Genomic DNA, 26956 nt, shown 5'->3' with positions numbered 1-26956 from the left:
CCCCGAGCCTCCTCCCTTCCTTTAGGAGGCGCGGACCGCGCGCGGACCGAGTGCCGGGCGACCACCGGAGCTCGACCCCTAGCGTCTCGTGGCCCCGGGCGGGGTCTCGCGGAAGACCGGCGTCGTTGCGGACTCGCAGGCTTGGCTCCCCGGCAGGAGCCTAGCGCGCTGCCCCGCGCAACCCGTGGGACCAGCCGCCGCCCAGCCCCACACGCGCCTCAGTTTCCCCGGCCGCGCCCCGCCCGGCGGCGCGAGGGCGGGTGACGTCACGGCGCGCGGCATTGTGGGCGGGCGGCGCCGGGACGCCATTTTCGGCGGCGGAGCAGGCGCTGGGAGTGTACGGGGTACGCGGGCCGGCGGCCGGGGATGCAGCGGGGCGGCCGCGGAGGCGCTCCTCGCTGGTGACCGCGGCGCCGCGCCTCGGGCGGCCGCTCCCAGCCGACAGCGCGAGCGAGCGCGGCCCTCCGAACGGACGGTGAGTGCGCGGCGCGGACACGGGCCCGGTCCTGCCCACCGCGGCCCTGGAGGCGGCTCCCGTCCCTTCCTCACCGCGTCCCTCCAGCCTCGGTCCCGTGACCTCGTCACCCGCGCCCCTCCAGGCTCGGGTACCTGTCCCCTTCTCGTCCGCGACCCTCCGGCCTCAGGTCCCGTCATCTCGTCACCCGCGCCCTTCCAGGCTCGGGTCCATGTCCCCTCCTCGTCCGCGCCCCTCCGGCCTTGGTCCCTGTCCCTTCCTCCTCCTCCGCGTCCTTCCTGCCGCGGGTTCCAGTTCCCTCCTCGTCCGCACCCTTCTGGGCGCGAGTCCCTGTCCCCTCTCCGCCCGCGTCGGTGCAGGCTCGGGTGCCTGTCCATCTTCATTCGCTCCCGTCAAGGCTCGGTTTCTGCCTGACCCCTCCCCATTCGCGTGCCTCGGGTCCCTGTCCCCTCTCCATCCGTGTGCCTCGGGACTGGGGTTCCCGGCGGGCGCTGCCGCGACAGCTGTGTGCCAGGAGCCGCGCGGCTGGGCTGTGGCCGCCTGGGGAGGCGGCGAGGGGCGGCGGGCGGCTTTGTCCATGGTTCCCTTCCTGCCCGTCCCCGCCTTTCCGCGGCACCGCCCTGGGCGACACTGTCATCCGCGCTGTCAGGCGGGCCTTTTCTTTCACTGACCGGGTTCAGAATGTCCCGGGCCATCGTGGCCTCTGAACGTGCAGCAGCCCCAGTCCTGGAGTGCTTTTCTGTGTCGCACGTGGCGTTCCCTTTTCCTTTAAACATTAAAGCATTAAAAAAATAACGCGTAATGGAGTGGTTGGTTTTATAACAAGGGTTTTAGACCATTCCAGGTCTATTGTGTTAGAATTATTTCAGCCTGCTATTTTATTTAAATGTGTTAATAATATGCATATTAAGTGACAGCAAGGAGCACCTGCGAAAATGGTATCTTTAAAAAGTGTGAGAACAAAGTATTTGAAATATACCGTTTAAAACTACTGTGTAAAAGGCCGGTTGCATCTTTGATTCTTTTTGTTAAATTCCAAGGCTATTTGTTTATTTGTTTTTCCCTTGGCAGCATGACTAAGCCTTTGATCAGAATCAACTCTGAATACATTGTAATAGGTCAGTGAAAAACCCATTAGGAAATTGGTACGACCTTAAGTCTTCTTAATCATATTACAGCTAAGGATTTACTTCTTTGGTGGACTGATTGTAAGCTTCAGTTATGGTGGAACATTTGACTCATTGCTGTTTCTTAAACATTTGTAAGGGTAAAGTGGTACTAAATATTTAAAATTTCACATTATATGTGTGAAGACAGGCACTCTGCAAACCATCAAAGAATGCAACATCATCTTGCAGTTGAGCCTGGCAGCCCTGTGATGGTCCCCATTGGTGTGAGACTGGGCGGTAGCTTCACTGCAGCTCCAGTTACTCTCCTGTCTTGGCAGTGTCTCCTGAAAGCACAGTGCATGAGAAGAGTATAAAGGATGGGGATTTTCTTTAGCAAGGAGGGAGGAAACTTTCCTGGGGAGAGGGACACAGTATCCTAAGTATCTCACAATTAGCACTTACTTTAGTTATCTAAATGTTTTCATTTTTTTTTTTTTTTTTAATGGATAGCATGACTTTATTTGTTTCATTTTATGTGGTGCTCAGGATCGAACCCAGGGCCTCACACACCCTAGGCAAGTGCCCTACCACTGAGCTGCTGCCCCAGCCCCATGTTTTCATTTTTAAAAAGATACATTCTTAAGCATGTTCATCATGTTGGAAAAAGGTGTATAACTTTCTAAAGGGTATAAAGAATTTTGAAATGTGATGGTTTAAACAGAAAATGAGAAATAGAAATTTGAAAGTTGAGTTAATGTAGGATTAATCCCCCCCCCCTCCCCCATACTGGGGATTGAACCCAGGGACACTCTACCACTGAGCTATACCCCCAATTTAAAAAAAAAAAATTAAATTTCAAGGCAGGGTCTTTAGCAAGCTAGCTTTCTTTCTTCTCTCTCTCTTTCTATCACTGGGGATTGACCCATCGAACACTCTACTGCTGAGCTGTAACCCCAGTATTCCTCTTTTTTTTTTTTTTAATTTTTTAATATTTATTTTTCAGTTCTCGGCAGACACAACATCTTTGTTTGTATGTGGTGCTGAGGATTGAACCCGGGCCGCACGCATGCCAGGCAAGCGCGCTACCGCTTGAGCCACATCCCTAGCCCCCTCTTTTTTTTTTTAATATATTTTTTTATTTTAGTTGTAAATGGATTTTTTTTTTTTTTTAATGCGGTGCTGAGGATCGAACCCAGGGCCTCACACAGGCAAGTGTGCTACCCCTAAGCCACAACTCCAGCCCCAGTATTCCTCTTTTTTTCAAAAAATTTATTTCCAGACTGGGAATCACTACTAAGTTGCCAAGACTTGAACTTGCGGTCTGGAGCTGATAGGATTACAGGTGTGGTACCATGCTTGGCTAGGAGCTCAAATACTCCTGCCTCAGCCTTCTAAGTCACTGAGATTACAGGAGTGGGCCACTACACGTAGCTAAGATTAGTTCTTAGTAGATGAGTGAAGTATCAGAAACCAAGATTTTATGTTACAAAGACAGGATTATTAAAAGCCTGAGCAATAGGACCTGGTGAGTTTTTTTTAATTTTTTATTTAATTTTTTTTTCTCTTAGTTGTAGTTGGACACAATATCTTTATTTTATTTATTTATTAAAAAATCTGTTTTTTTTTTTTGTTTTGTTTTTTGTAGTTGTAGATGGACAGCACACCTTTATTTTATTTGTTTATTTTTATATGGTGCTGAGGATCAAACACGTGCTAGGCAAGCGCTCTGCCACTGAGCTACAGCCCCAGCCCTTATTTGTTTATTTTTATGTGGTGCTGAGGATCAAACCCAGCGCCTTGCACATGCTAGGCGAGTGCTCTACCACTGAACCACAACCTCAGCGCCCCTTGGTAAGTTTTTGACAGGTTTCAGGGAAGGCATGGCTTTAAATGACTTGAGAATGCCCTGAATGGCAGGCACTCCTAAGTGGCCAGAGATTTGGAGAAGAAAGCTGACAGTCAATCTGGCAGGGCAGAGCCATAGAGGTTAGAGACAATTGATAGGCAGCTATTCCTCAGAGACACTAGAAGGAAAGTGTCAATTGTCAGGGTGGCCTGGAGCTATGGGCTGAGTGGAGGAAACAGGCCCAAGGGCAGTCTGCTGTGGAGGACCTGTGGAGGACCTCAGAGGCTGCTCTTCTTCTGGGGCTGCAAGGAGGATTGGAGGACTAAGGAGCTAGGTGGCATTTAGAATGGACAGGGCCTGGGTCTGTGACTTAACATAGTGAGGCAGGTGGTGTGGCTGGTGCTGGTGGCTGGGATGAACAAGTGAGGCAGCTATTCACCTGAAGTGAGGCCTTGAGTCTGGAATTAGGGCAGTGGCAGGAGGTGCAGAGGAGCAGTTTCATCCAGGGAAATGATTTAGGGTACTGTGGGCTGCCTTGGTGCCGGGGAGAGGCTGCAGGTGGAGGTAGAGGGATGGCAAGGATGCCCCATCCTTGTACCAGGGCAGGCCTGTGCAAGCACCAGTGGGCCATGTCACTTCTCTGCTAAGATTCTCAACAGTGCCCTCTTGGACCTGGTATTGTCTGGCCTCCCTCTGGCCCCACTCAGGTACCATACCCAGCTGTGGAGTTTTGAGCAACATGCTCCACTCTGTAGTCTCTGCTTTGCCTGACTTTTCTTCTCCTCCTCATTACCTAAATGCTGCATTGTTTTGCTCTATTGTTTTCTTGTTTTGTTTACTGTCTTGTGCAGTCCTCATCTCAGGAAGGGGCAGGGCTTGGCACCCAGTAGGCACTTCATAGGTGTTTGCTGAAGGAATGCATCTACAATGACTTCTTCATCTCTAACTTGGTGACTCATTGGTTGGTGACACCCATCACAATAGGGAAAGTGGGAGGACGACAAGATTGTCTGACTTCTGGATATGATAAATCTGGGGTGCTTGTGGGGGCCCCAGTGGGCAGCTGGAGATGCAGTTCTGGAATTAGACAAGGGTTGAGGCTGATGGTCTAGATTACTCCATGTTGAGGGCCAGGTGAAGTGACCTTCTGGTATATAGACAGTGGAGCAGCCCTAAGGAGAAGAACACTTTGGGACACTGGGAAAAGAGGTCACCATTCAGTAGCTGAGAGGTCGAGGAGGAATAGGACTGAAAACATCTGTTGGGTCTGGCCTCTAGACAAGTTACCAGCAATCTTCCAGGTTTCCCTGGAAGTAGGAGCCCAAGCCAGAGCCCTATGTCCTAACCAGGGTATCCTTATGTCTTTCCACCCAGGTAGCAAACTCGTGAGTCAGAAATGAATTATTGTTTTGTTTTGGTTTTAACGTATGTTTGGAGGCAGATGAAAGCAATTTGGATCTGTACTTTTTAAATATTCTTGATGTGCTATCCACACTTATACAAAATGGATAAGTGAATATTAATACAAATACAACAAATTTTTTTTTCCCCTACTACTGGGGATTGAGCCCAGGGATACCCTACCATTCAGCTATACCTCCAGCCCTGTTTTAAATTTTACTTTGGTACAGGGTTTCACTAAGTTGACCAGGCTGACCTGGAACTTGCTATCCTCCTGCCTTGGCCTACTGACTTGCTGGGGTTACAGGTGTGTGCCACCACATCTGGCAGCAAAACCAACATTTTAGGCAGAGCTGCGCATGTGGATAAAGTAGAAGTCACTTTCTTGGTTCTAAAATATCCCAGTTAGCCCAGCTGAGATTGTGGGCTGTTCTTGACTTCCACTGCACATCATGGGTGTTTGTGTCCAGGCACCTCTGGAGATCACTGCACTACTATCACTAAAATGTCACAGTGATGCCAGCACTGTTCCAGTAAGATCAGAGCTGTGGCTACCTCCATCTTCCTGGTGAGGAGTGGGAGGTGAGAGGGCATGTTAGTGCTGCGAGGTTAGGGTGCTAACCCATGCATCTGCTTCCACAGTCAAGCTTGGAAGCACCTTGCAGTACTTGAAGCTTCACCCTCAAGTGAATCCTGTAATTGTCTTTATCAGGGAAAGCTTTGCCCCCAATTTCACTTTTTTTTTTTTTTTTTTTTAAAGAGTTACATTTTAACCACTTATACATGCACTGTTCAATAGTGTTAAGGATCTTTGCATGTTTGCAGCCTCTCTGCAACTCAGTTTAATCTCATGGCACTGAGATTCTGAGTCCACTAAACACTGGGCCTCCTCCCTCCAGCTGCCTGGTAACCACCTTTCTGCTTCTGTTTCTGTGGTTCTGGCTGCCTAGATAAATGCATGGAGTCCTATAGTAATTGCCCTTCTGCAACCAGAGTGTTTCACTCCTCATAGTGTTTACAAGGTTCATCCGTAACTTTTGTTCCTTTTAACTAAAACGTCATAAAGTCCTAAGGACTTTTGGTATGCTCTTGATATTAATTTCCCATGGGAACTCTGCTCATTTCTCACGTGCTAGTTGTGTGTCCTTGCTGTTCACTTCTGGAGCTAGGGTACTCTGCTGAGCTCTTGAGTTGTGACGGAATTCACTAATTTTGGTGGTAGGACCAGGGAACTCCTTTCTTTGATGAATGGCTGTCAGCAGGGAACTGCTCTTGGTCCTAGAGCTGCTGTCCCTGCTCCCTGGCCTCCTCCATTCTTCAAAGCCATCAGTGGAGATGCTTCCTATTCTGAATTCCTCTCCAACTTTTTGAGTGTCTGCCTTCCTGCCTCTGACCACTAGAGCCACTCTTAAAGGGCTCATGTGATTAGGTCAGGCCTGCCTAGATAATCTCCCTGTCTTAAGGTCATCTGTAAAGTCTCTTTATAGGGGCTGGGGATGTGGCTCAAGCTGTAGCGCGCTCACCTGGCATGCGAGGGACCCTGGTTTGATCCTCGGCACCACATACAAACAAAGATATTGTGTCCGCTGAAAACTAAAAAATAAATATAAAAAAAAAAAAAAGTCTCTTTATAGAGGTTCCTAACCCAGTGCTTGATGGAGTAGGTGTGTGTAAGAGAATCTTGGGGAGAAGTGTCTCCTAAACAGTTTGTAACCATCTTCCAGTTAACATCTGAGTAACTTCTGAATAATACAGCATTAAATATTGAAAAACATTTTTTACAAATTTAAAATATAATTTATGTATAGTAAAATGTTAACATTTTACATATACCATTCAGTTGGTGATTAATTTGTATCAAGATACAGCCCAGAAATTTTTTTATGATTCTTTTTCAGCCACCAGGCATTCCCCCTCCAAGCAGCACCAACTGGATTCTATCACCATAGGTTAGTTTTCCTACGCTCCAGTTTAATATACATAAGGCTATATATTATATGTTTTCCCATCCAGCCCCTTACCTCCCTCCTTCTCTCCCCTTCTCTTTCATGGTACTGTGATTGAACCCGGGATATGGCTCTACCACTGAGCCACATCCCCAGCCCTTTTTATTTTTTGTTTTGAGACAGGGTCTCACTAAGATGCTGAGGGCCTCACTAAGTTACCTAGGTTGGCTTTGATCTTGTAATGCTACTGTCTTGGCCCCCTGAGTTGCTGGGATTACAGGCGTGGGCACCATATCTGGCTCCATGCAGCCTCTTTTTTTTTTAGCATACTATTTTTGAAATTCATTCATGTTGGGGCATGTGTCTCTGTGGTATTCCTTTCTACTCCTGAGTACTGTTCTATTGTTTGACTAGGCCATGATAGTTGTCTTGGTGTGCATCTGGGGGGCTATTCCTCTTTGTACAGACTGTGAAACATATATTTTAATTTATTTTGGGTAAATACCCAGGGATGCAGTTGCTCCACGGTAGATGTATGATTAACTTTTAGAGATGCTTCCTATTTTCCGAAGTGGTTGTGTCTCTTTGTGCTCTGTCCAGCTGTGTGTGGTTCTGGTGGTTTCCATCCTCTCCAGCATTTGATACCACCTGTCTGTCAAATCTTAGGTTCTCTAGAGGTGTGTGGCAGGTTCTGATGGCGGCTTCTGTGTGTCTTGGCCTTTTGTAACCTGATTTTGTCAAGTGCCTACTCAAGGCTTTTGCTTCTCTAAAAAGCTGGGCTGGCTGAGTGGCACTGTCTGCATATTAGGATGCAGCATGAAGCCACGTCAGATGAGGCTGCCCACACTGGAGTTCTTCAGCTGCAAAATCACGACCAAAATAAATCTCTTAGGACTGGGGGTGTAGCTCAGCAGTAAAGCACAAGCCTAATGTTCTTGAGGCACTGGGTTCAATCACCATCACCACAGAGAAAATAGACAAAACATAGAACAAGATAAATCTCTGTAAAGTGAAAGAGAGAAAAATAAAAAATATAAATTGGGTTTTTAAAATATTATTGAGTATAGAAGTTCTTTACATATTTTGGATAGAGGTCCTTTGCCAGATACATGTGCTGCAAATATTTTTGCCCACTCTGTCACTTAACTAATTGTGCCTTTTAATAAACCAATAGTTTTTTTTTTGTTGTTGTTGTTGTTGTTTTTATGGTACTGGGAATTGAACTCAGAGATGCTCTACTGCTGAGCTATATGAGCTGTGAGTTGGCCTGGAACTTAACTTGTAATCCTCCTGCCTCAGCCACCCAAGTGGTTGGGATTAAACTCACTGTGTGCAGGAAGAAATATTTTTTCTTTGCTGTTTTTTTTTTCTTTTTGGTACCAGAGATTGAACTCGGGGCTGGGGATGTGGCTCAAGCGGTAGCGCGCTCGCCTAGCATGCGTGCGGCCCGGGTTCGATCCTCAGCACCACATACAAACAAAGATGTTGTGTCCGCCGAGAACTGAAAAATAAATATTATCTAAATAAAAAAGAAAAAAAAAAAAGAGATTGAACTCAGGGGTCCTTTTACCACCGAGCCACAGGGTCTCAAAATTACTAGTTGTTTAGAGTTTGCTAAATTGGTGAGGCTGGCCTCAAACTTAGATTCTCCTTCCTTAGCCTCCTGAGTTGCTGGGATTACATCACTGTGCCTGATAAGAACTGCTTTTTAAAAACATTTTCTGGGGCTGGGGTTGTAGCTCAGCGTAGAGTGCTTGCCTAGCATGTGTGAGGCACTTGGTTCAATCCTCAGCACCACATAAAAATAAATAAAAACATAAAGGTATTGTGTCCATTTATAACTAAAAATTTAAAAAAATCAAATAACTTCATAATTTCTTTTAGAACATGGAAAATAAAGAAAACATTTTGAGAAATGTTTTCTGTATTTTTCTTTAGGAAAGAAAATTATTCCATTCATTAGCACTTAAATGCATAAACTAGTTTTGTGGCATTAGGTTAATCTGTTGACATTTTTCCTGTTCAATCAAGAACTGCTTTCCCTGCCTAGAATTAAAACTGCCCACACTAGTGTCTTCTTCCCAGATTCCTATGACATCCTGCTCTTCATCCTCTTAATCATATAGTTAGTTGAAGCTGTTCATTCTTTCCTGCTTGCTCAACCAGGGACATTTGGATCATTAGGACTTACTCATTCGTGTTTTAGGAAGAAACATGTTCTATATTTTCATATAGTTCTTCTCCCTATAGAGTGTTGTGTTTAAAATTTGCTCCTAGGTGATGGACCTGTGGTCTAGCAGATCAGTGATCTTGCTTCAGGAGTCCCTCTGACTGCAGAGGGGGACTGACAGCTGGGCCAGAGATGCAAACATCTTTTCACCCATGTGCAGCCACAGTTCTAGACAGCCCTCTGTGAATTTTTAAAAGAGCAAGTAAGCTCTTGCAGGGTTATGTGCACACCTTGAAACGGGTGGTGAGTCTGGGTTATTGCAGAGCTGGAGGGTCTAGCACAGCGGTGGTGGATTTCCAAACAACCCCCCTGGCTCTGTGAGCAGGCTCAGGGGAAGTGCCTCATTTTCCTGGTTCTGAAAGTCTGCAACAAAATCCCCCAAAGGCAAACAATTTTTTTTCCCCTCTATACAGTAGTGCGAGGTGTTTCAGAATTGCTGCACGTATTGTCGTCTGTCTTTTGAATATGTTTTACTTTCTGTGGTTACTTGGCCATCATGGATACCTCTATTTGGTTCATTCTTGTGGTTCAAGTTTGAAGAGGGGATAAAAGGGTTAGGTTAAGTTAGATTAGAGGAAAGGAGTAGCAGAGGACAAGTAGGAAACCATGAGTCAGAACACTTTCAGGTGTAGGGGCTCTTTTGGGAAGCTCTGGAGATGAGCTTCCTGCCTAGGAGGTAGTGCTGGAGGAGCCCGGCCCTCAGGCAGAATGTGTACATCCGTTTCCTTCCTGCTTCCCTTTCTTTGCTGAGGAAGGGACCTAGGGGCCTGGCAGGTTAAGCAAGTGCTCTACCACTGTGCCACACCCCCAGCACTACAGTGATTCTTCATTGGGAAAGGGTAGGACATGGGAAAATGGGTAGCTATACAGAATTTATTTATTGTTCTTTTTTTTTTTTGTGCTGGGGATTGAACCCAGGGCCTTGTGCATGTAAGGCTAGCACTCTACCAACTGAGCTATATCCCCAGCCATTTTATATACATTTTTTTCCATTTAGAAAAATACAGACTACAGAGGAGTGCCTTATTGTATTTTTTTTTTTTTTTTGGTGCTGGGGATCGAACCCAGGGCCTTGTGCATGCAAGGCAAGCACTCTGTGCTATATCCTCAGGCCCATATTTTCATGTTTATCTAAAGATATCGTGGTTTGAAAAAGGTTGAGACTCTTCAGAAGACCTTTTGGGGTTTTGCTGGAAAATGAACCTTGACTTTAATGTTTAAACTGTTAGATCTTCCTCACTCATCCCCTCTCCTCTACCTCCACTGGACCTACACAATATGAATATGTTTCACTACTTTCAAGTCGTATTCCCCCTTTGACTCTTTACTATATAATTTTTGTTCTGAAATTTTAGAACAATATATATGTAATTTTTACTACTGGTATTATCATTGCTTTGGCTCAGTGATGATGGTAGTATATTTGGAAATTTCTAAATATATTAAAGACAACATAATATATTTTGTTGATGTTCTTTATTTAAATGGGATCATAGAATAAACTAAGGATTTGAGAAGTGAAGCTTTCTTCAACTCCTTGACAAAGCTAAAAAAGATTAGATCACAAAATGGGTTGTTTTGTTTGATCTTCATTTAATTGAAGTTCTGGAGTTAGAGTGCTTGCCTAGCATGCAGGAGGCTTTGTGTTTGATTCCCAGCACTGCAGAAACAAAAACAAACACACAGAACCTGTACATGTTTTTATTGTGGTGTAAATCAGGTATGATAAAATTCATAGAGCTTTGCAACCATCAGCACTAATTTAAGAATGTTTTCATTGTCTCCCCCCAAACCCTGTATCTTTTAGCAGTCACTCACCATCCCCCTTGGAAACTACTAGCCCATTTTCTGTCTTCATGGACATTTCATACAAGTGGAATTATATAATATGTGCCATTTGTATCTGGTTCTTTCAGGTGGCATACTATCCTTGTTGTTGCGTGTGTCACTACTTTGTTCTCTGTGTGTTTGTATGCATATGTGTGGTGTGGTGTGTTAGGGTAGAATCCAGGGCTCTCCCAGGCTGGGCAGGCATTCCATCATTGAGCCACATTCCTAGCCCTTTTTATTTTTATTTTTTATTTTGAGACAGCATTTCATTAAATTGTCCAGGCTGGCCTTGAACCTGTGATCCTCCTGCCTTACCTAGTTGCTGGCATTACAGGCATGCGTTACCTTGTCTGGTCAGTTCAGTGATTTTTAGTATGTTCTCTGTTTCGTGCTGCCACCCACCTCCATCTAATTTTGTTACTGCAAAGTAACAAAAAGATGATTGTTAGACAGACAGACAGACAGAAACAAAGAAAGAAATTCATACTAGGCATGGTGGCACACACCTATAATCACATTCCTTGGGAGCACTTGGTTTTTCTAACTTATTTTTACCGTGGGAGTTTTACCTACTGGCTGAATGGCACCTGATAAAACCAGAGTTGGTTCCCTTTTCCTTCTCTGACCTTTGATTTATTTTCACTCATTTTTGAGAAAGGGAGAAGGTTGTGGTAAAATTTACCAGACTATTGAAAATTGTGTTGCCTGAGGATGAGCAGAGTGAGATGTGGTGTGCGCTCATTGGGCCTGGTTTGAAAGGAGTCTAAGTAGATCAGTGTCCAGGCTCTGGAGATGGGAAATGTCATCGCATGAAATAATGGCCTCTAGGCTCCGCTGCTCAGCTGTGACAGATTAAGCCTATATAGATATGGAGTAGTTTTTGAAGATTCTGTCCAGCTGTAGATTCCAGTTTTTAGAGTCCAACCAGTTCTGCTTTCATCTTTCTGTTTGATAAAGAATTCGGTGCATTCAGCAGTTCTTTTCTTGGCTCCGTGTTGGGTTGTTTTATTTATTGTGGCAGAATGTCAAGTCCTTTCTGAATTTGAGGGTTTAAGAAAATCCCATGGGCCTAGACTGGCAGTAAGGTGCTTTTCCATCCTGGAAAACTTCAGAATTGTGGAGCGTGTGCACATACACATGAGAGCAGTGTGTTCCTGAAGTGGAGGGATGCGCTATTCCTAGTCTGGCAGTGTGAGTGCCAATCATTGCATCGGTCAGTTTCCTCAGTGTAAGTGGGAATTATGGTGCCAATTGACTGAACCACCTGCAGACTTTGTTGTTGTTCAGTAAAATAATACCCATATGACGATGTATAAAAATGAAAATGCTGGACAGATGTGAATTCTTTATTTTTTAATTTTTGGTACTCTACCACTGTGCTACCCCCCCCCCCACCCCCTTTTTAGATTTTATTTAAAGACAGGGTCTCATTAAGTTGCTCAGACTGGCTTTGAACTTGGGATCCTCTTTGCTTCAGTCTCCTGAGTTGCTGGGATTATAGGTGTGTGCCACCATGCCTAGTATGAATTTCTTTCTTTGTTTCTGTCCGTCTGTCTAACAATCATCTTTTTGTTACTTTGCAGTACTGGGGATTGAACCCAAGGATGCTTTACTACTGAGTTATTTCCCAAGCCCTTTTTATTTTTTATTACACTAAATTGCTCAGGTAGGCCTTAAACTTGTGATCCTCGTGCCTCAGACTCCCAAATTGCTGGGATTACAGGCATGTGCAACCACATGTGGGCCTGGCATGATTTTTTTTTTTTTTTTTTGTACCAGGCATTGAACCCAGGGTTGCTTAGCCACTGGCCTTTTTTATATTGTATTTAGAGACAGAGTCTCACTGAGTTGCTTAGGGTCTTGCTTAGTTGCTGAAGCTGGTTTTGAATACTTGATCCTCCTGCCTTAGCCTCTCGAGCTGCTGGGATTACAGGTGTGTGCCACCATGCCTAGCATGAATTCTTAATATACGTACTACATATATACTTTTCAGTTTTGCTTTTATCAAGTTATGCATTCTTTGGTTTTCTCTTTGTTTTAGAATGGCATTAGATTTTGGGGAAATTTTTAAGATCGAGTTTCTGTATGCCTTTTACCCAGCTTCCCCAGTGCTGACACCTTGCATCGATGGGTGCATTTGTGGCAATAGTGGAATAAACATGAGGATGTTATTAACTAAATCTACTTTATTTGTGGTCACTAGGTCTTTCCTCACGTCCTCGCTCTGTCTTGGGATTCCATCCAGGACACATATCCACTTGGTCATCTTAACTCTAGATCCTTAGACTTAGACCTCCCTTGTTTTTGATGACTGTCTTAGTTTGTTAGGGCTTTTATGATAAAGTTCCCAAGACTGAGTGGCTTATGAACAACAGAAATGTGTCTCTTACAGTTCTGTATGCTGGGAGTCCATGAGATCAGGTGCCCAGCATGGTTTTGGCAAGAGCCTTCTTCCAGGTTGTGGGTAGCCACTGCCTCCTTGTGTCCTTATAGGGTGGAAAGAAGGTGAGAGAGCTCTCTGGTCCCTTTTATAAGGGTACTAATTCTGTCATGAAGGTTCTTCTCGTCATCCATTCACCTCCCAAAGGCCCTAGCTCCTAACACTGTCACATTGGGAGTTAAAAATGTCAACATGAATTTGAGGGTGTGTTAACTTTCTGTTACTGTAACAAATACCCATGATAATCAACTTATAGATAGAAATGGTTTATTTTAGCTCACAGCTTTGGAGGTTTTAGACCATGGTCTGTTGATTTTTAGGCCTATGACAAGGCAGCATGTGTGTTGTAGAGCAAAGCCATTAACCTTTTGGCCAGGACTGGGGCGGTGGTAGAAAAGAGAGGGGAAGAGACTAGGATCCCAAAGTCTTTTCAAGGACATGCCCCCCCCTCACACACACACTGTCTTTCTTTCCCCTCCCCCCTCTATTGCCCAGGCTGGCCTTAAACTCCTGTGCTCAAGTAATCTTCCCACCTCAGCCTCCTGATTAGCTGGGATTACATGTGTGTGCCCCTGTGCCCAGATTAGGTCTCATCTCTTAAGGTTTCTATCACCTCCCAGTAGTGCCAAGTCTTTCACACATGAACCTTTGGGAGACATTTAAGTTCCAAACTATAGTAGGGGGATCACACATTCAATCTGTTGTGGTGACGTTGACAGTTTTGAGGAGTGCTGGTCAGGCATTTGGTACAATGTCTTTCAGGTTTGGTTTGCCTTTTTCTCATCACTAGACCAGTGTTACAGTCTATCAGAATTCCTTGGTGAAATGAGTGATTCTGGGCTGGGGCAGGGGAGATACAAGATGATACAAGATGAGCCTGAACCTTGTAGCACCAGGAAGTAAGTAGCACTCAAGACCCACAAGGGATAGGCGTGAGTCAAAGGACACAGACTGGGGTACCCCATACCTAAGAGGCCGAGCACTTACCTAGCATGCACAAGGCCCTGGGATCATTCCTGCAGCAACAACAACAACAAAAGAAAAAAGAAAAGAAAAGAAAGAAAAAGATACTGGAGCCAGTTTGAGAGCTCCCAGTGGCTAGAGCCAGAACAGTTTGAGCAATGCACTAAGTAATGTGGTTTCTTTTCTTTTCTTTTTTTTTTTTTTGGTACTGGGGGTTAAACCCAGGGATACCTTAACCACTGAGTGGCCTCCCTAGCCTTTTTTATTTTTTATTTTGAGATAGGGTCTCACTAAGTTGCTTAGGACCTTGCTAAATTGCCCAGGCTGGCCTTGAATTTGCAGTTCTCAAATTAATGGGATTACCACTTTGTGTAACTGTGCCTGACTTAAATAATGTACTTTTAATAATTGGCAGATGGGTAAAACCTAAACTAAAATAATATCCTTAAGTCCATACTGATATAAATGATGAAATACATCGCCAGGGCAGAGGCAGTAGAGAGACAGATCTGTCCTAGACACTTCTCATGAATTGCAGCTGCTCCACTCTCCTGTAGCAATAGAGCCCAGTTGAACTTCATTCCTGCCCTTGCTTCTTGACTGTGCTCAGTAAGGTGTGGGTATGGCAGTCCTACAGGGGCAGGCTGCATGCACCACTTGAGCCAGTTGCCAAGGCGAGAACAGCACATGAGCCTTGTTTGGGGCAATTTGCCTTCTATTTCCCAGAAGTGGTTGCTCACTAGAAGTGAGCGTTGATTTTTGCATGCTTGCCACTGTTTCTAAATATCACATGTATCTTACTTCCTGGGTCTTTCTCATTAGTGACCTCTCATGATGACCCTTGGAGTGCCTCTTTCTGTGCTCCTCCTTTCCACACCTGATTTCTGTGGACTTCTCCACAGCCTCCCACAGATCAGCTTGTTGTTTGGTTGGCTCAGTCTTAATGTTTCTAAGTCAATGGTGATTCCTTTTCCTCTTCACCTTTCTGCCTTCTTTGGAGCTCCTTCTTTTGTAGAGTTGGCACTCATTCAGCCCCAGGTACAGCCTTGGATCCTTCCTCCCCTGCTGAGGATCTTTTGTGTGGGATGCCTGTGTCCTCTGTTCCCTCTCTTGATTCATCCCTTTGTTCTGCTTGAGCACACTTCAGTAGCCTGAGAAGGGTGCTCTGGAGGTAAAAGTTTTTGAGCTTTGGTCTGTCTGAAAATGTTCTTTTACAGTTATAGTTGATTGAAAGTGTGGTCCTAGGATTTTAATTTAGAAACAGTTTCCCTTCAGAAATTTGGAGGCATTTGTTTAATTGCCTTTGGCATCCAGTGTTGCTCTCAAAAAGTGTGAACCCAGCCAGGTGCAGGGGGTGGCACATGCCTGTGATCCCAGCAACTTGGGAGGCTGAGGATTGAATGTTCAAGGCCAGACTCAGCAACTTAGCAAGGCCCTCAGCAACTTAGTATAACCCTGTCTCAAAATTAAAAGGGCTGGGATGTAGCTCAGTGGTTAAATGCCCCTGGGTTCAATGTTCAATTCCCAATTCTCCCCCCGCCCCCAAAAAGAAAAAAAAAGTGTGAACCCTTTTTTTGTTTTGAATTTTTTGGGAGATTTGTTGTTCTTTTTTTTTTTTTTTTGTGCTGGGGTTTGAACCCAAGGCTTTGTACATGCAAGATAAGCACTCTACCAACGGGCTGTATCCCCAGCCCTTTTTGGGGATTGAATCCAGGGTTTCAGACATGCTAGACAAATTCTCTACCATTGAGCTACATTCCCCAGCTCTTTATTTTTTGTTTTGAAATAGGGTCTTGCTAAGTTGCCCAGGCTGGCCTTGAACTTCACTCCTCCTACCTTAGCTTCCTCAGTCACTGGGGTCCCAGGCATGTGCCACTTTGCCTGACATTTGTCAGTTTAATTAAGCATAGCTTGATGCTGGATAGGGGTTCACCCCAAACTTGTCAATTCTCATTGTTCCTTTTGGGAAGAAAGGCAGCTGTCAGTCAAGGCTTTCTCTTCTAGTCACCAGAAGAAGGAGTGAAAAAAAAAAAATTGCTTGTCTTAAGTCAGAAGTACAGTTTTAGTACATGTAAGAACTATTTTCTGTTTTGTATATTATCTCTGCTTGGATTACTTCAAAGTAGAAGTAAATCAACTGAATGTGCAAATTAATATTTATGTCTGTTGCTTTTTGTTGAAATAGAATTGTGGCGCATTAGTTGTGGGTCTGGATATTGGATATTATTCCTTTCTGTTTTCTCTAAAGGTACACATCACACTGTCAAGTAACATATTGAATTCCTAATGCAAAGATGGTACAATCAATTCGTTACCTTGTCTGCCTGAACTGTTAGATCTTATCATAAGTGCAGGCACCGGTTTATTGTTTTTTGTTTTTTGGTACCAGGGACAGAACCCAAGGGTGGTTTACCAATGAGACACATCCCCAGCCCTTTTTAATTTTTATTTTGAGACAGGGTCTCATTAGGTTGCTTATAGCTTCACTAAGATGCTGAAGCTGGCTTTGAAGCTGCAATCCTCCTGCCTCAGCCTGCTGAGCCCCAGGGATTACAGGCATGTGCCACCATGTCTGGCGCAGACATGGGTTTTAATTATTATTTTTTATGAAGGTTTTCTAAAAATTTGTTTCCTATGATTTCAAAGGACAAGTGAGCCCTTTGAAAGAAGAACATTGGACTTTCCCATTGGATTAGTGTTTAAAGACTGTTTATTTTTATTTTTCAAGTGGTATTTAGAAGAGTCAAATTGTTTTATTTCTAGGTTTTAGACTGCTACAGGAGGGATTTAATTAGAGGGCTGAATGTGGAGCCAGGCAAGATAGGTTTTTGTCATTCCCAGTCCACATCCTTATAGTGTGGATGGGTGAGGTGAGTCCATGGACAGGAAAACCATGTACATTAAAATAAACCTTCCAGGCATGTGGTGCAGGCCTGTGGTCCTAGCTGCTTAGGAAGCTGAGGCTTGAGGATCACTTGAGCCCAGGAGTTCGAGGCCACTCTGGGAAATTCAGTGAGACCCTGTCTCAAAACAAAACAAAAACAAGGGCTGGGCTTGTGGCTTAGTGATAGAGCGCTTGCCTAGCATGTGCAAGGCACCAGGTTCGATCCTCAGCACCACATATCAATAAATAAAGTAAAGGCATTGTGTCCAACTATAACTTTAAAAATATTAAAAAACAAAAACAAAAACAGGCCTGATGTGTTTCAGTGGTAGATTGCTTGCCTATGCAAGGGGCCCTGGCTTCAGTCCCAGTTCTGCAAAAATCAGTCGCAGTAAACATTGCAGAGATTGAGTCACTGTTCAAATAATGAAGACAAATGAGTTCTAAAATGAGATAAAAGGGGCTGGGGATGTGGCTCAAGCAGTAACGCGTTCGCCTGGCATGCGTGAGGCGCTGGGTTCGATCCTCACCACCTTATATAAATAAAATAAAAATGTTGTGTCCACCGAAAACTGAAAAATAAATATTGAAAAAATTCTCTGTCTCTTCTCTCTCTTAAAAAAAAATAAAATGAGATAAAAGTAATAATTGTTTCAGGTTTATTTTCACCTTCATTATTTTAAGTATGATCTACTGACACCGTATGCAATTCCTTGACCTCATGGAGCCAGGGCTTTAATTCTTCCCAGAGCTTAGCCTGTTGAACAATGGCTTTTAGAGGTTTGACTCATATAGTTTCTCAGATTCTACACTGGACATTTTGCATTAAATTCTTTTGCTCTCACAGAGCAAATAATTGACTTTAAGGAGTTTGTTTATCTTTGGGAATAAAAACACAATAAAAAAATTCACCATGGTGGGCTAGGGTTGTGGCTCAGTGGTAGAGTGCTTGCCTAGAACAGGTGAGGCCCTGGATCCGATCCCTAGCACCACATAAAAATAAATCAGAGGGAGGGCTGGGGTTATGGCTCAGAGGTAGAGTGCTCGCCTAGTATGTGCAAGACACTGGGTTTGATCCTCAGCATCACATAAAAATAAATAAAATAAAGGTATTATGTCCAACTACAGCTAAAAAAATATTTAAAAAATAAATCAGAGGGATAAAGATATTGTGCCCAACTACAACTAAAAAATAAATATTAAAAAAATTCACCATGGTTAATTAATAACTCGGGACTAGATATTTTGTACTTTACCTGGAGAAGAGGGCATGGGAATATTTTAAGCCTATAGTGTATTGCAGACCAGGGGGAGCATCAATGCCACTTAATATCCAGGAGGTGACAGCTCTGCAGTCATGTGGGAGGTGGACACATAGCCTCTGAAGCAGCTTCCCTCGTTCACTAAATATATCTTTATGGCATGGCTCTGGTTGCTTCTTTGTCTTACCGAATCGTCTGGAGGCATACACAACATCAGAAGTTGAAAACAGGTACAGGATTGTGTGGTTTGTAGACCAGGAAAGCAGGCAGGCTATGTGAGTGTGACGAAGGCTTCTGGGGAGCTTTCAGAGGTCAGCCAGCTGTGCCTCAGCCTTGAGTCACAGTCTGTGCAGTTTTGGACTCTTCACTGTGATGGGCTGCAAAATAGTGTTCTCTCAGAAAAGGGTTTCGTTTCTATATTAAATTTGAGTAGACGCTCATCAATCTTTCAGTTTTTTGCTGTTGCTTTTATTCATAGAATGTGCTTTACTTTTTTTTTTTTTTTTTGTATCAAGGATTGAACCCAGGAGCGTTTAAGCACTGAGCTATATCCCCAGCCCTTTTTTACATTTTATTTAGAGACAGGGTCTCGATAAGTTGCAGCTGCTGGGATTATAGCATGTGCCACCATGCCTGGCATATGTGATGTACTTTGGCTTATGTGCATATAGACCTTTGCCTGTATTTTCTTCTAGTTTCTTGTGTGTTTTTAGAAAAAGCACATTTAGGGCTGGGAGTATAGCTCAGTGGTAGAGTGCTTGCCTAGCATGTATAAGGCCTTGGGTCAGTCTGTACTGCAAACAAACTCCCACATTTAATTTTTTTTAATCAAAAATTTGGAGTTTAATTTATTGTATAGGGAGGGTAAATATTTTTTTCTCTTTTTTTATTAAAAAATTTTTTGTGTGTGATTGTAGATGGACACAATACCTTTATTTTTATGTGGTGCTGAGGATTGAACCCAGTGCCCCATGCATGCTAGACAAGCACTTTGCCACAGAGCTATAGCTTCAGCCCTTTTTTCTTTCTTTCTTTTTATATAGTTTTTAGTTGTTGATGGATGGATCTATCTATCGCTGAGAATTGAACCCAGTGCCTCACACAAGCTAGGCAAGCACTCTACCACCGAGCCACAACCCCAACCCTCTTTCTTTATTCTTGAGATGGGGTCTTGCTATATTGTTTTGCAGGCCTCATACTGGTGAGCTGAAGCAGTCTTCCCTTCTCAGCCTCTCATGGCCCAGCTACATGCCCAGCTCCCTTAATTTTATTCTAATAGCTAATTGCCTTAGTATTATTTATCATTGTTATGGGTTGAATATGGACGTCTCTCACAATCTCTTGTGTTGAAGACTTAGTCCCTAGTATGGTAGTGTCCAGAGTAGGACTTTTAGGAAATAATTGGATCGTAAGGGCTTTGATTTCTTCAGTGAATTAATTCATTTAATGGGTGGTTAAATGTTGTTGTTGTTGTTATTTTGCAGTACTGGGCATTGTGCCCAGGGGTATTTATACCACTGAACTATACCTCCAACCCTTTTCTAATATATTAGTTTTGAGACAGGGTCTTGCTAAGATGCCTATGTTTTTTTTTTTTTTTTTTTTTGTAAGATAGAGTGAGAGAGGGAGGGAGGGAGGGAGAGAGAGAGAGAGAGAGAGAGAGAGAGAGAATTTTTAATATTTATTTTTTAGTTTTTGGCAGACACAACATCTTTGTTTGTATGTGGTGCTGAGGATCGAACCCGGGCCGCACGCATGCCATGTGAGCGCTCTACCGCTTGAGCCACATCCCCAGCCCCTAAGTTGCCTATGTTTGCCTAGAATTTGTAATCAGCGTCCTGAGTTGCTGGGATTACAGGGGTGCACTATAGTCCCCAGCTGGATTAATAATTTGAATGGATAACTGGGAGGAGGTGAAAACTGGGCAGGTGGGACGTGGTTGGAGGAAGTAGGTCACTGGGGGCATACCTTTGGGGACTATATCTTGTTCGTGTTCCCTTCTTCAGTGTCTGTCTAGCTTTCTGTCTCTGCTTTGTGGCTGCCATGAACTGAGCAGCTTTCTTCTGCCGTGCCCTTCTGTCTGGATGTTTCTGCCTTGGAGCCAGCTGACCATGGACTAAAACTTCTGAAACCCTGAGCCAAAATAAATCTTTTCTAAGTTGTTTTTCTTAGATACTTGTCATAGTCACAAAAAGCTGATTAAGAATCATGTGACCTACCTTTGGTTATAATGGCTCTGAAACAAGAGATATCAAGCAGTATAAATGTATATGCCACTGTCTTCCTCCCATAAACATAGCATGAATGTATGTTCACATCATGGTGACTTGGATGAAAGATACGGAAATGGTTCTGACCTGAGGGTGGTAAGAGGTGTGAGCTTGGGCGATGGAAGACTTGGTAATATCTGTTTCTGCAATGTAATACTTGAAATGTTATATGGATGAGGCAGAAAATGTTTTGTGTTTATTTTAGAGGGAAGAAGTTGGCTCAATGGACAGGAGTTACAAGGAGGGATATTTTAATTCAGGAAAAGGAATAACTTTATAACTAAATATTGGATCAGTTCAACAAGCTCAGTTGTAGCAAGTATGTCTACAGAAATCCTGCTGTTTTTCACCAGGGATGTGCTGCCAAGGATAGAGAAAGGCGGAGAAGGCGGACTTGATTTTTATTTTTCTTCTCCATGGACGTAAATCCTGGAGATCCCTTCCTTTCAATATAGGAACCTTAGAAATGTCAGATAAGCATTTTATTAATCTAGTGCAGTGTGATTTCATTGAAAACTGATCCTAACTGGGTGCTATGGCACTTGCTTGTGATCCCAGTGATTTGGAAGGCTGAGGCAGGAGGACCACAAGTTCAAGGCCAGCCTGGGCAATTTAGTAAAATTTTAAAAAGGGCCAGAGATGTAGCTCAGTGGTAGGGTGCCCCTGGGTTTAATCCCCAGCACCCAAACCAAACCAAACCAAACCAAAACAAACAAAAAGCCCAACAATTCTAAACTGTCTCCTACAGTCATTTAGCACAGGCATGCCATGTGGCAGGCTGGTAATGTACATTGCACAGGACAGACGGGCCCCTGTTCCTGGGAGCTGTAGCACTGCCCAGCAGTGTGCTGTAGTCCAGCCTGGTACTTGGCTACAGTGAAGTAGGAAAACCATATGCTGAGTAGCTGTACACTAAAAATAATAACAGATGATGCGCTGCTAGGGAGAAGGCTTGCCCTTGTTCCTTCATTGTTCTGTGGGCTCTTGTTAATGAGGAGGAGATAGATTTCTGAATAGTCCTGAAGGTAGCCTCCCAGTGTCAAAAGGAGTTGTCTTATTAATTAAAAAAAATCATTTTTCCAGTGTGAAATAAATTGGTGATGTAGAGGCTCACATGGTCCTGTTCTCAAACACCTTCAGCTTGCACTCCAAACTTGTGCATGTGTGGTCTGCACCCACTACTTCCCCTTCTTTCCTTCATTCAACTTACGTCTGTCCATTTTCCTGAAGATGCCTGGACCAGGAGCTGTCCTAGGTGCTATGCATTCTGTAGGGTATAAGGTTCACACCCAGCAAGCATTGTTCCCTGAGCCAAACCCCAGCATCCTCCCCTCATTTGTAGCAGTGTCTGTTCTGGGGCTGTAAGATAGTTTGTGAAGACACTGACATCTCAGAGAGTGGCAGGTGGCACAAAGGACCTGTTTTGGATGGATAACCTGACCTCTGTGCCCCTTGCTACTGTGCAGAAATGGTCTTAATGTGACCCAGTTTTTAAGCTTTATTATGAGATTGAAGACAGAACTAGAGAGGACTGTAAAAGGCACTGTTGCTTAGTGCCAGTAGTTACCAGCACTTGGCTGATTCCATTTCAGTGCCCCTTCCTTCCTTCTTTCTTTCTCACAGTGGTGGTGTCATGGCAGCCCCAACATGGAGTCACTTTAGCCCCTGGACTCTGTCCTCCTTGGTCATGGCCACATGGACTGTTCTGCTGCATCACTGGGTCTTATGCCTCATGGTCTAGTCCTCTCCAGCCCCTCTAACTCCCCCTTGTGCCTCTACTGGGTTTTCTTCTTGGACTGCATTTCATTGAGAAAATAAAGCTTGCAAATATTCAGATAAAACGTTCACTGAAATTGTATGTTTTGGAAATGACCTTTGGATGTTTTGCTGCTTTTAATCTTTGGTGTTAAATTTAGTTACTGTTACTTATCCATAAAAAAGAATTCAGGCATTAAACCAGAAAAGTAATTTAATGGGCCTGCAAAGGCAAAACAGAAACAATATACAGCATAGTATTCACAGGTATTATTTACCTGTGAAATGTAATTTAAAAGTTTTCACAAATGTTTCTGTTTAATGCTATCACAGGAGGGAAGCCTATAACAAGGTATTTGATTCTCCTGTTTTCCTCTAGAATGTATGACAACATGTCCACAATGGTGTACATAAAGGAAGACAAGTTGGAGAAGCTTACACAGGATGAGATCATCTCCAAGACCAAGCAAGTAATTCAGGGCCTGGAGGCTTTGAAGAATGAGCACAACTCCATTTTGCAGAGTTTGCTGGAGACACTGAAGTGTCTGAAGAAAGATGATGAGAGCAACCTGGTGGAGGAGAAATCCAACATGATACGGAAATCACTGGAGATGCTAGAGCTCGGCCTGAGTGAGGCGCAGGTAAGTGGAAGAGCCATTTGTCGTGAAAGTGGACTTGATGGTTTGGAAGAGTGGAGTCTTGAAATAGGCAGTTTAACTCAAGTAGAGAGAAGATGCCTGTAGAATATTAGAGATCTACTTGTGTCGAGGTGTGTCTATCATATAAATGAAAACTCACTTTAGCATACTTGAATTTTACATGGCGGTATCCCTGTGTATCATTTAGGGTTTGATTTGGTATCCTGTGTCAAACAACAAAAACAATATCTTAAGCAACAGAGACATGGATGAAATGAGCACCAGGTAGGCTGTCCTAGGTTGTCTTTGCTGCTGCCCTGTCATCAGGGATGCTCAGGCTGCTGCCACCTGCTGCACTGCAAGCTGGCAGCCATCTCAGGGACTAGGTGGAACTCCAGTGGCAGCCACATGATCTTGTTTGAAGACAGCAGAAGTGAGAGGAGGGACGTGCTACCTCCTTCAAGGCTGCCCCTTAAAGCATGTGCAGTACTGCTCACGGTGCGTTGGCCAGATCCTCTCTCTGTGGCTGCCCTGGCTGTGAGGGACTGGGAAATGTTGTCTTGCTCACAGTTCCAGGTGCATTAGCCCAAGAAGCTGGGGGAGAGTGGGTGCTGGTCAACAACCAGTAGGCTCTGCAGTAGCCAGGCCAGATTGCTTTATGTATCTGATTAAAGGTCTGTTTCTGTCATGTGCCACACAGACATGAAAACACTGGAAATGTCTTGGTCGCTTCCCTACCCCTGACAGCTTCTGGCTTAGTCAGCAGATCTGAGGTTAAAGTCAGTTCACTGAAACTTGGCGCTCTCTCAGCTTTTTGTGTGTATAATGAAGGAATGGTGCAGAAGAGTAGCTGCTGAGCCACCGGTTCTTCAGTGACCATCTAGGCCCCAATTTTAGAGTTCTTCATTCCTACCCTGTTACAAATGCTGGTTGTAGATCATAAACTTTGGATTTTGTGACCCTGTTATTTCCCAAGTTCTGTTGTTGAAAGATAGTGTGAACATGAGCTTCCTTTTTTCAGTTTGGCAGATGGTAGGTTTAAAAAAATAGGTAGGAAGAGGCTGGCACAGTGGCTCACACCTGTAATCCCAGCAACTCAGAAGGCTGAGGGGGAGAGATCACAATTTTGAGGCCAGACTCAGCAACTTAATGAGATCCTGTCTCAAAAAATAAAAAGGGCTGGGGATGTGGCTCAGTGATAGAGTGCCACTGGGTTCAGTCTTCAGTACTGGGATGGCTGGAAGGGGAGGAACTAAAAGCCCACCTCCTGGAGTTTTGAGTGGATGAATGAATTTACTGGGAATTGAATTCAGGGTACTTTACTACTAAGCTGCATCCCCAGTCCTTTTTACTTATTTTTAAATTTTGGGATAGGGTCTCACCAATTGCTGAGGCTGACTTCAAACTTGGGATACTCCCACCTCAGCTTCCCCCTTTGAGTTTCAAGTTGTAGACCTAGAAGTAATGTAGTTTCTGTGCTGGCACAGGAGAGGGGCACGATCTGCAGAGGGACTAGGCTGAGGCCAGTTGACTCCCTGCTTTTTTTTTTTTTTTTTCCCTTTCTTTTCCCTTGGTACTGGGGATTGAACCCAGGGGTGCTCTACCCCTGAGCTATATTCCCAGCCCTTTTAGTTTTTGAGACAGGGTCTTGCTGAGTTGCCCAGGCTGGCCTTGAACTTGCAATCCTCCTGTCTCAGCCTCCCAAGTGACTGGGATCATGGGTGTGCACTGCTGTGCCTGGCTCCTCACCCCTTTTTTGCCTTTATGTTCCTTGCAGCTTGCTCAGAACAGCTTTAGGTAGGTCTGCCCCCAGGTGCCAGTGAGTACACAGCTGGCAGAGATCTGGAGCAGCCAGCAGATTGTGCAGCAAACATAAGCTAGTGAACATGCTGGTGCCTTCTGATGCTCTGTGGTGGCTAGAAACTCCTCCCATATGTGGAAGGAGGTCTAATGCCCCCCTTCCTGATTCTACCACCAGCCCCTCACTTACCTGTGCTTGGGACACCCGCTTTCATGTGGAAAGTGCCCATGTGGAGGTAGATTGCAGCTGTGTCAAGAGAGTAAATGTGTACCTATTGATAATCACCTTGAGGTGCTCTCATGTAAAAAGAATTGGTGTATTTTGTAAATGTGAGCACGTGATAACTTTCCATAGACCCCGAGTGTTGTCTGTGGCTGAATTGCATGTGAATTGAAGGAAATACCTGCAGGTGTCAGTTAGAGCTGCTCTCAGGTGCTCAAGTGGATAGGAGGGGCTCTTGTTGGCTATTGTCCAATAGTATTTCTTCTGTCCAGGTTATGATGGCCTTGTCAAATCACCTAAATGCTGTTGAGTCAGAGAAACAGAAACTACGCGCGCAGGTTCGTCGCCTGTGCCAGGAGAATCAGTGGCTGCGGGATGAGCTGGCCAACACACAACAGAAGTTACAGAAGAGTGAGCAGTCCGTGGCTCAGCTGGAGGAAGAAAAGAAACACCTGGAATTTATGAACCAGCTCAAAAAGTATGACGATGACATTTCCCCCTCGGTGAGTGAGTGGCTCTGTCCTGAGATGGTGCTGATGTGCACTACAGCTGGGGGCTGCGAATGGAGGCTCAGCAAGGGGTAGACATCCTATCGTGTCTTTCTTGTGTTTTAGAGCAGTGATCAGAAGGTGTAAAGGACGTTTTGTAAATACCAGGCCTCGCATCACCAAGTTCTGCTACACTGCTCCTGACATTCCCTGCCCTCATGGGCTGGCTTCCATACCCATTGGCTGCTGGGTCAGCAGGGCCAGTACCACCATCTGAAGTCCAACTCTGGGCTTGTCCTTGACCTCGTCTTTGACCTCATCCTTGATGCCCGCCTAGGACACTGCCAGGTCTTCCTGCTGCCTCTCTTGTGCCTCCTAGGCCTCCCTAGCCAGCTCACCTTTCCCTTCCTGGAATGTCAGCGTGCCTCAGGGGTCTTGTTGTTTCTTTTTATGTTGGCTCTCTCTGAGTATTCATCCGACTCTCAATTATTTTTCTTCCACCATTTATTTCTGATTTAGTTAGCTTCTTTTTTATTTTGGAATAATATGTTAGATTGGGAGAAAAGTTGAAAAGACAGTGAAGAGAATTCCCCAATCCCCTTTACTTAGTTCTCTCCAACCTTGACATTTTACATCAGCATATGTTTTTCTTTTTCTTTTTTTTTTAAATATTTATCTAGTTGTAGACGAATATACAATAGCTTTATTTATTTTTATGTGGTGCTGAGGATCGAATCCAGTGCCTCATACATGTGAGGCAAGCGCTTTATCACTGAGCTGCAGCTCCAGCCCCAGCATTCGTTTTTCAAAACCAAGAAGTTAACATTGATATGCTACTTTTGACTAAACTGTAGACTTTATTGGAATGTTGTCAGTCCTTCCAGTAGTGGACCCTCTCTGTTCCAGGATCCCACCTCTAGGACTTTACAGAGTATTTGGAACTGAATTTTATTTTATGCCTCTCTGGGTGCCAGACATAGTCTCATGCATGATCAGTGTACAGTGAATTCCACATTGGTGTCCCTAGTTGGAACCCTTGTCCTAAGACCCCTGGAGCATCCTTGTGTGGAACACCAGCAAACGTGCACTTGCCTTCTACTTGGGTCACCATGACAAAATACCACAGGAGGTGGGAATCTGAGATCAGGGTGTCAGCAGTGTTGTTCTGGTCAGGGCTGTCTTCCTGGCTCGCAGTTACCTTCTTGCTTGCCCTTGCATGGTGGGGTGGAAAGAATACATATAAACCAACTCACTGGGTCCTCTTCTCATGAGGACACGCGTTGTATCATGAGCCTCACACTTTGGCTCATCTAGCTCTAGTCCCCAGGGAAAATAGTTGAGGTGATATCATTCTGATTTGTTAGACTTACTCTGTCCCCCTTAGGTCTCCTAGGTC

At 44.4% G+C, this 26956-nt stretch overlaps 1 protein-coding gene across 15 annotated transcripts in view; it reads left to right on the top strand.

The window, feature by feature from the left end:
- Positions 1-297: 297 nt before the first annotated feature.
- Klc1 (kinesin light chain 1) overlaps positions 298-26956 on the top strand; it is a 56166-nt gene continuing 29507 nt past the window's right edge. For 12 of the 15 annotated variants that reach the window (XR_003584345.2, XR_011706496.1, XR_011706497.1 and 9 more), the window contains exons 1-3: positions 299-475; positions 22791-23052; positions 25345-25575. Coding sequence is in view for 11 of the 15 variants with exons in the window: in XM_027946605.2 (XP_027802406.2) it covers positions 22792-23052; positions 25345-25575 (492 nt within the window). In the remaining 4 variants the exon portion in view is untranslated. Of the gene's footprint in view, positions 476-22790; positions 23053-25344; positions 25576-26956 lie in introns of all 15 variants that reach the window. The other 3 variants (XM_071607489.1, XM_027946610.2, XM_027946606.2) reach the window with 2 other exon arrangements.

This window comes from Marmota flaviventris, chromosome 2 (genome assembly GCF_047511675.1).
Source record: "Marmota flaviventris isolate mMarFla1 chromosome 2, mMarFla1.hap1, whole genome shotgun sequence".
NCBI lineage: Eukaryota > Metazoa > Chordata > Mammalia > Rodentia > Sciuridae > Marmota > Marmota flaviventris.
Note: the sequence above shows the minus strand (reverse complement) of the source record. Positions and strands in the feature narration are given on the sequence as shown.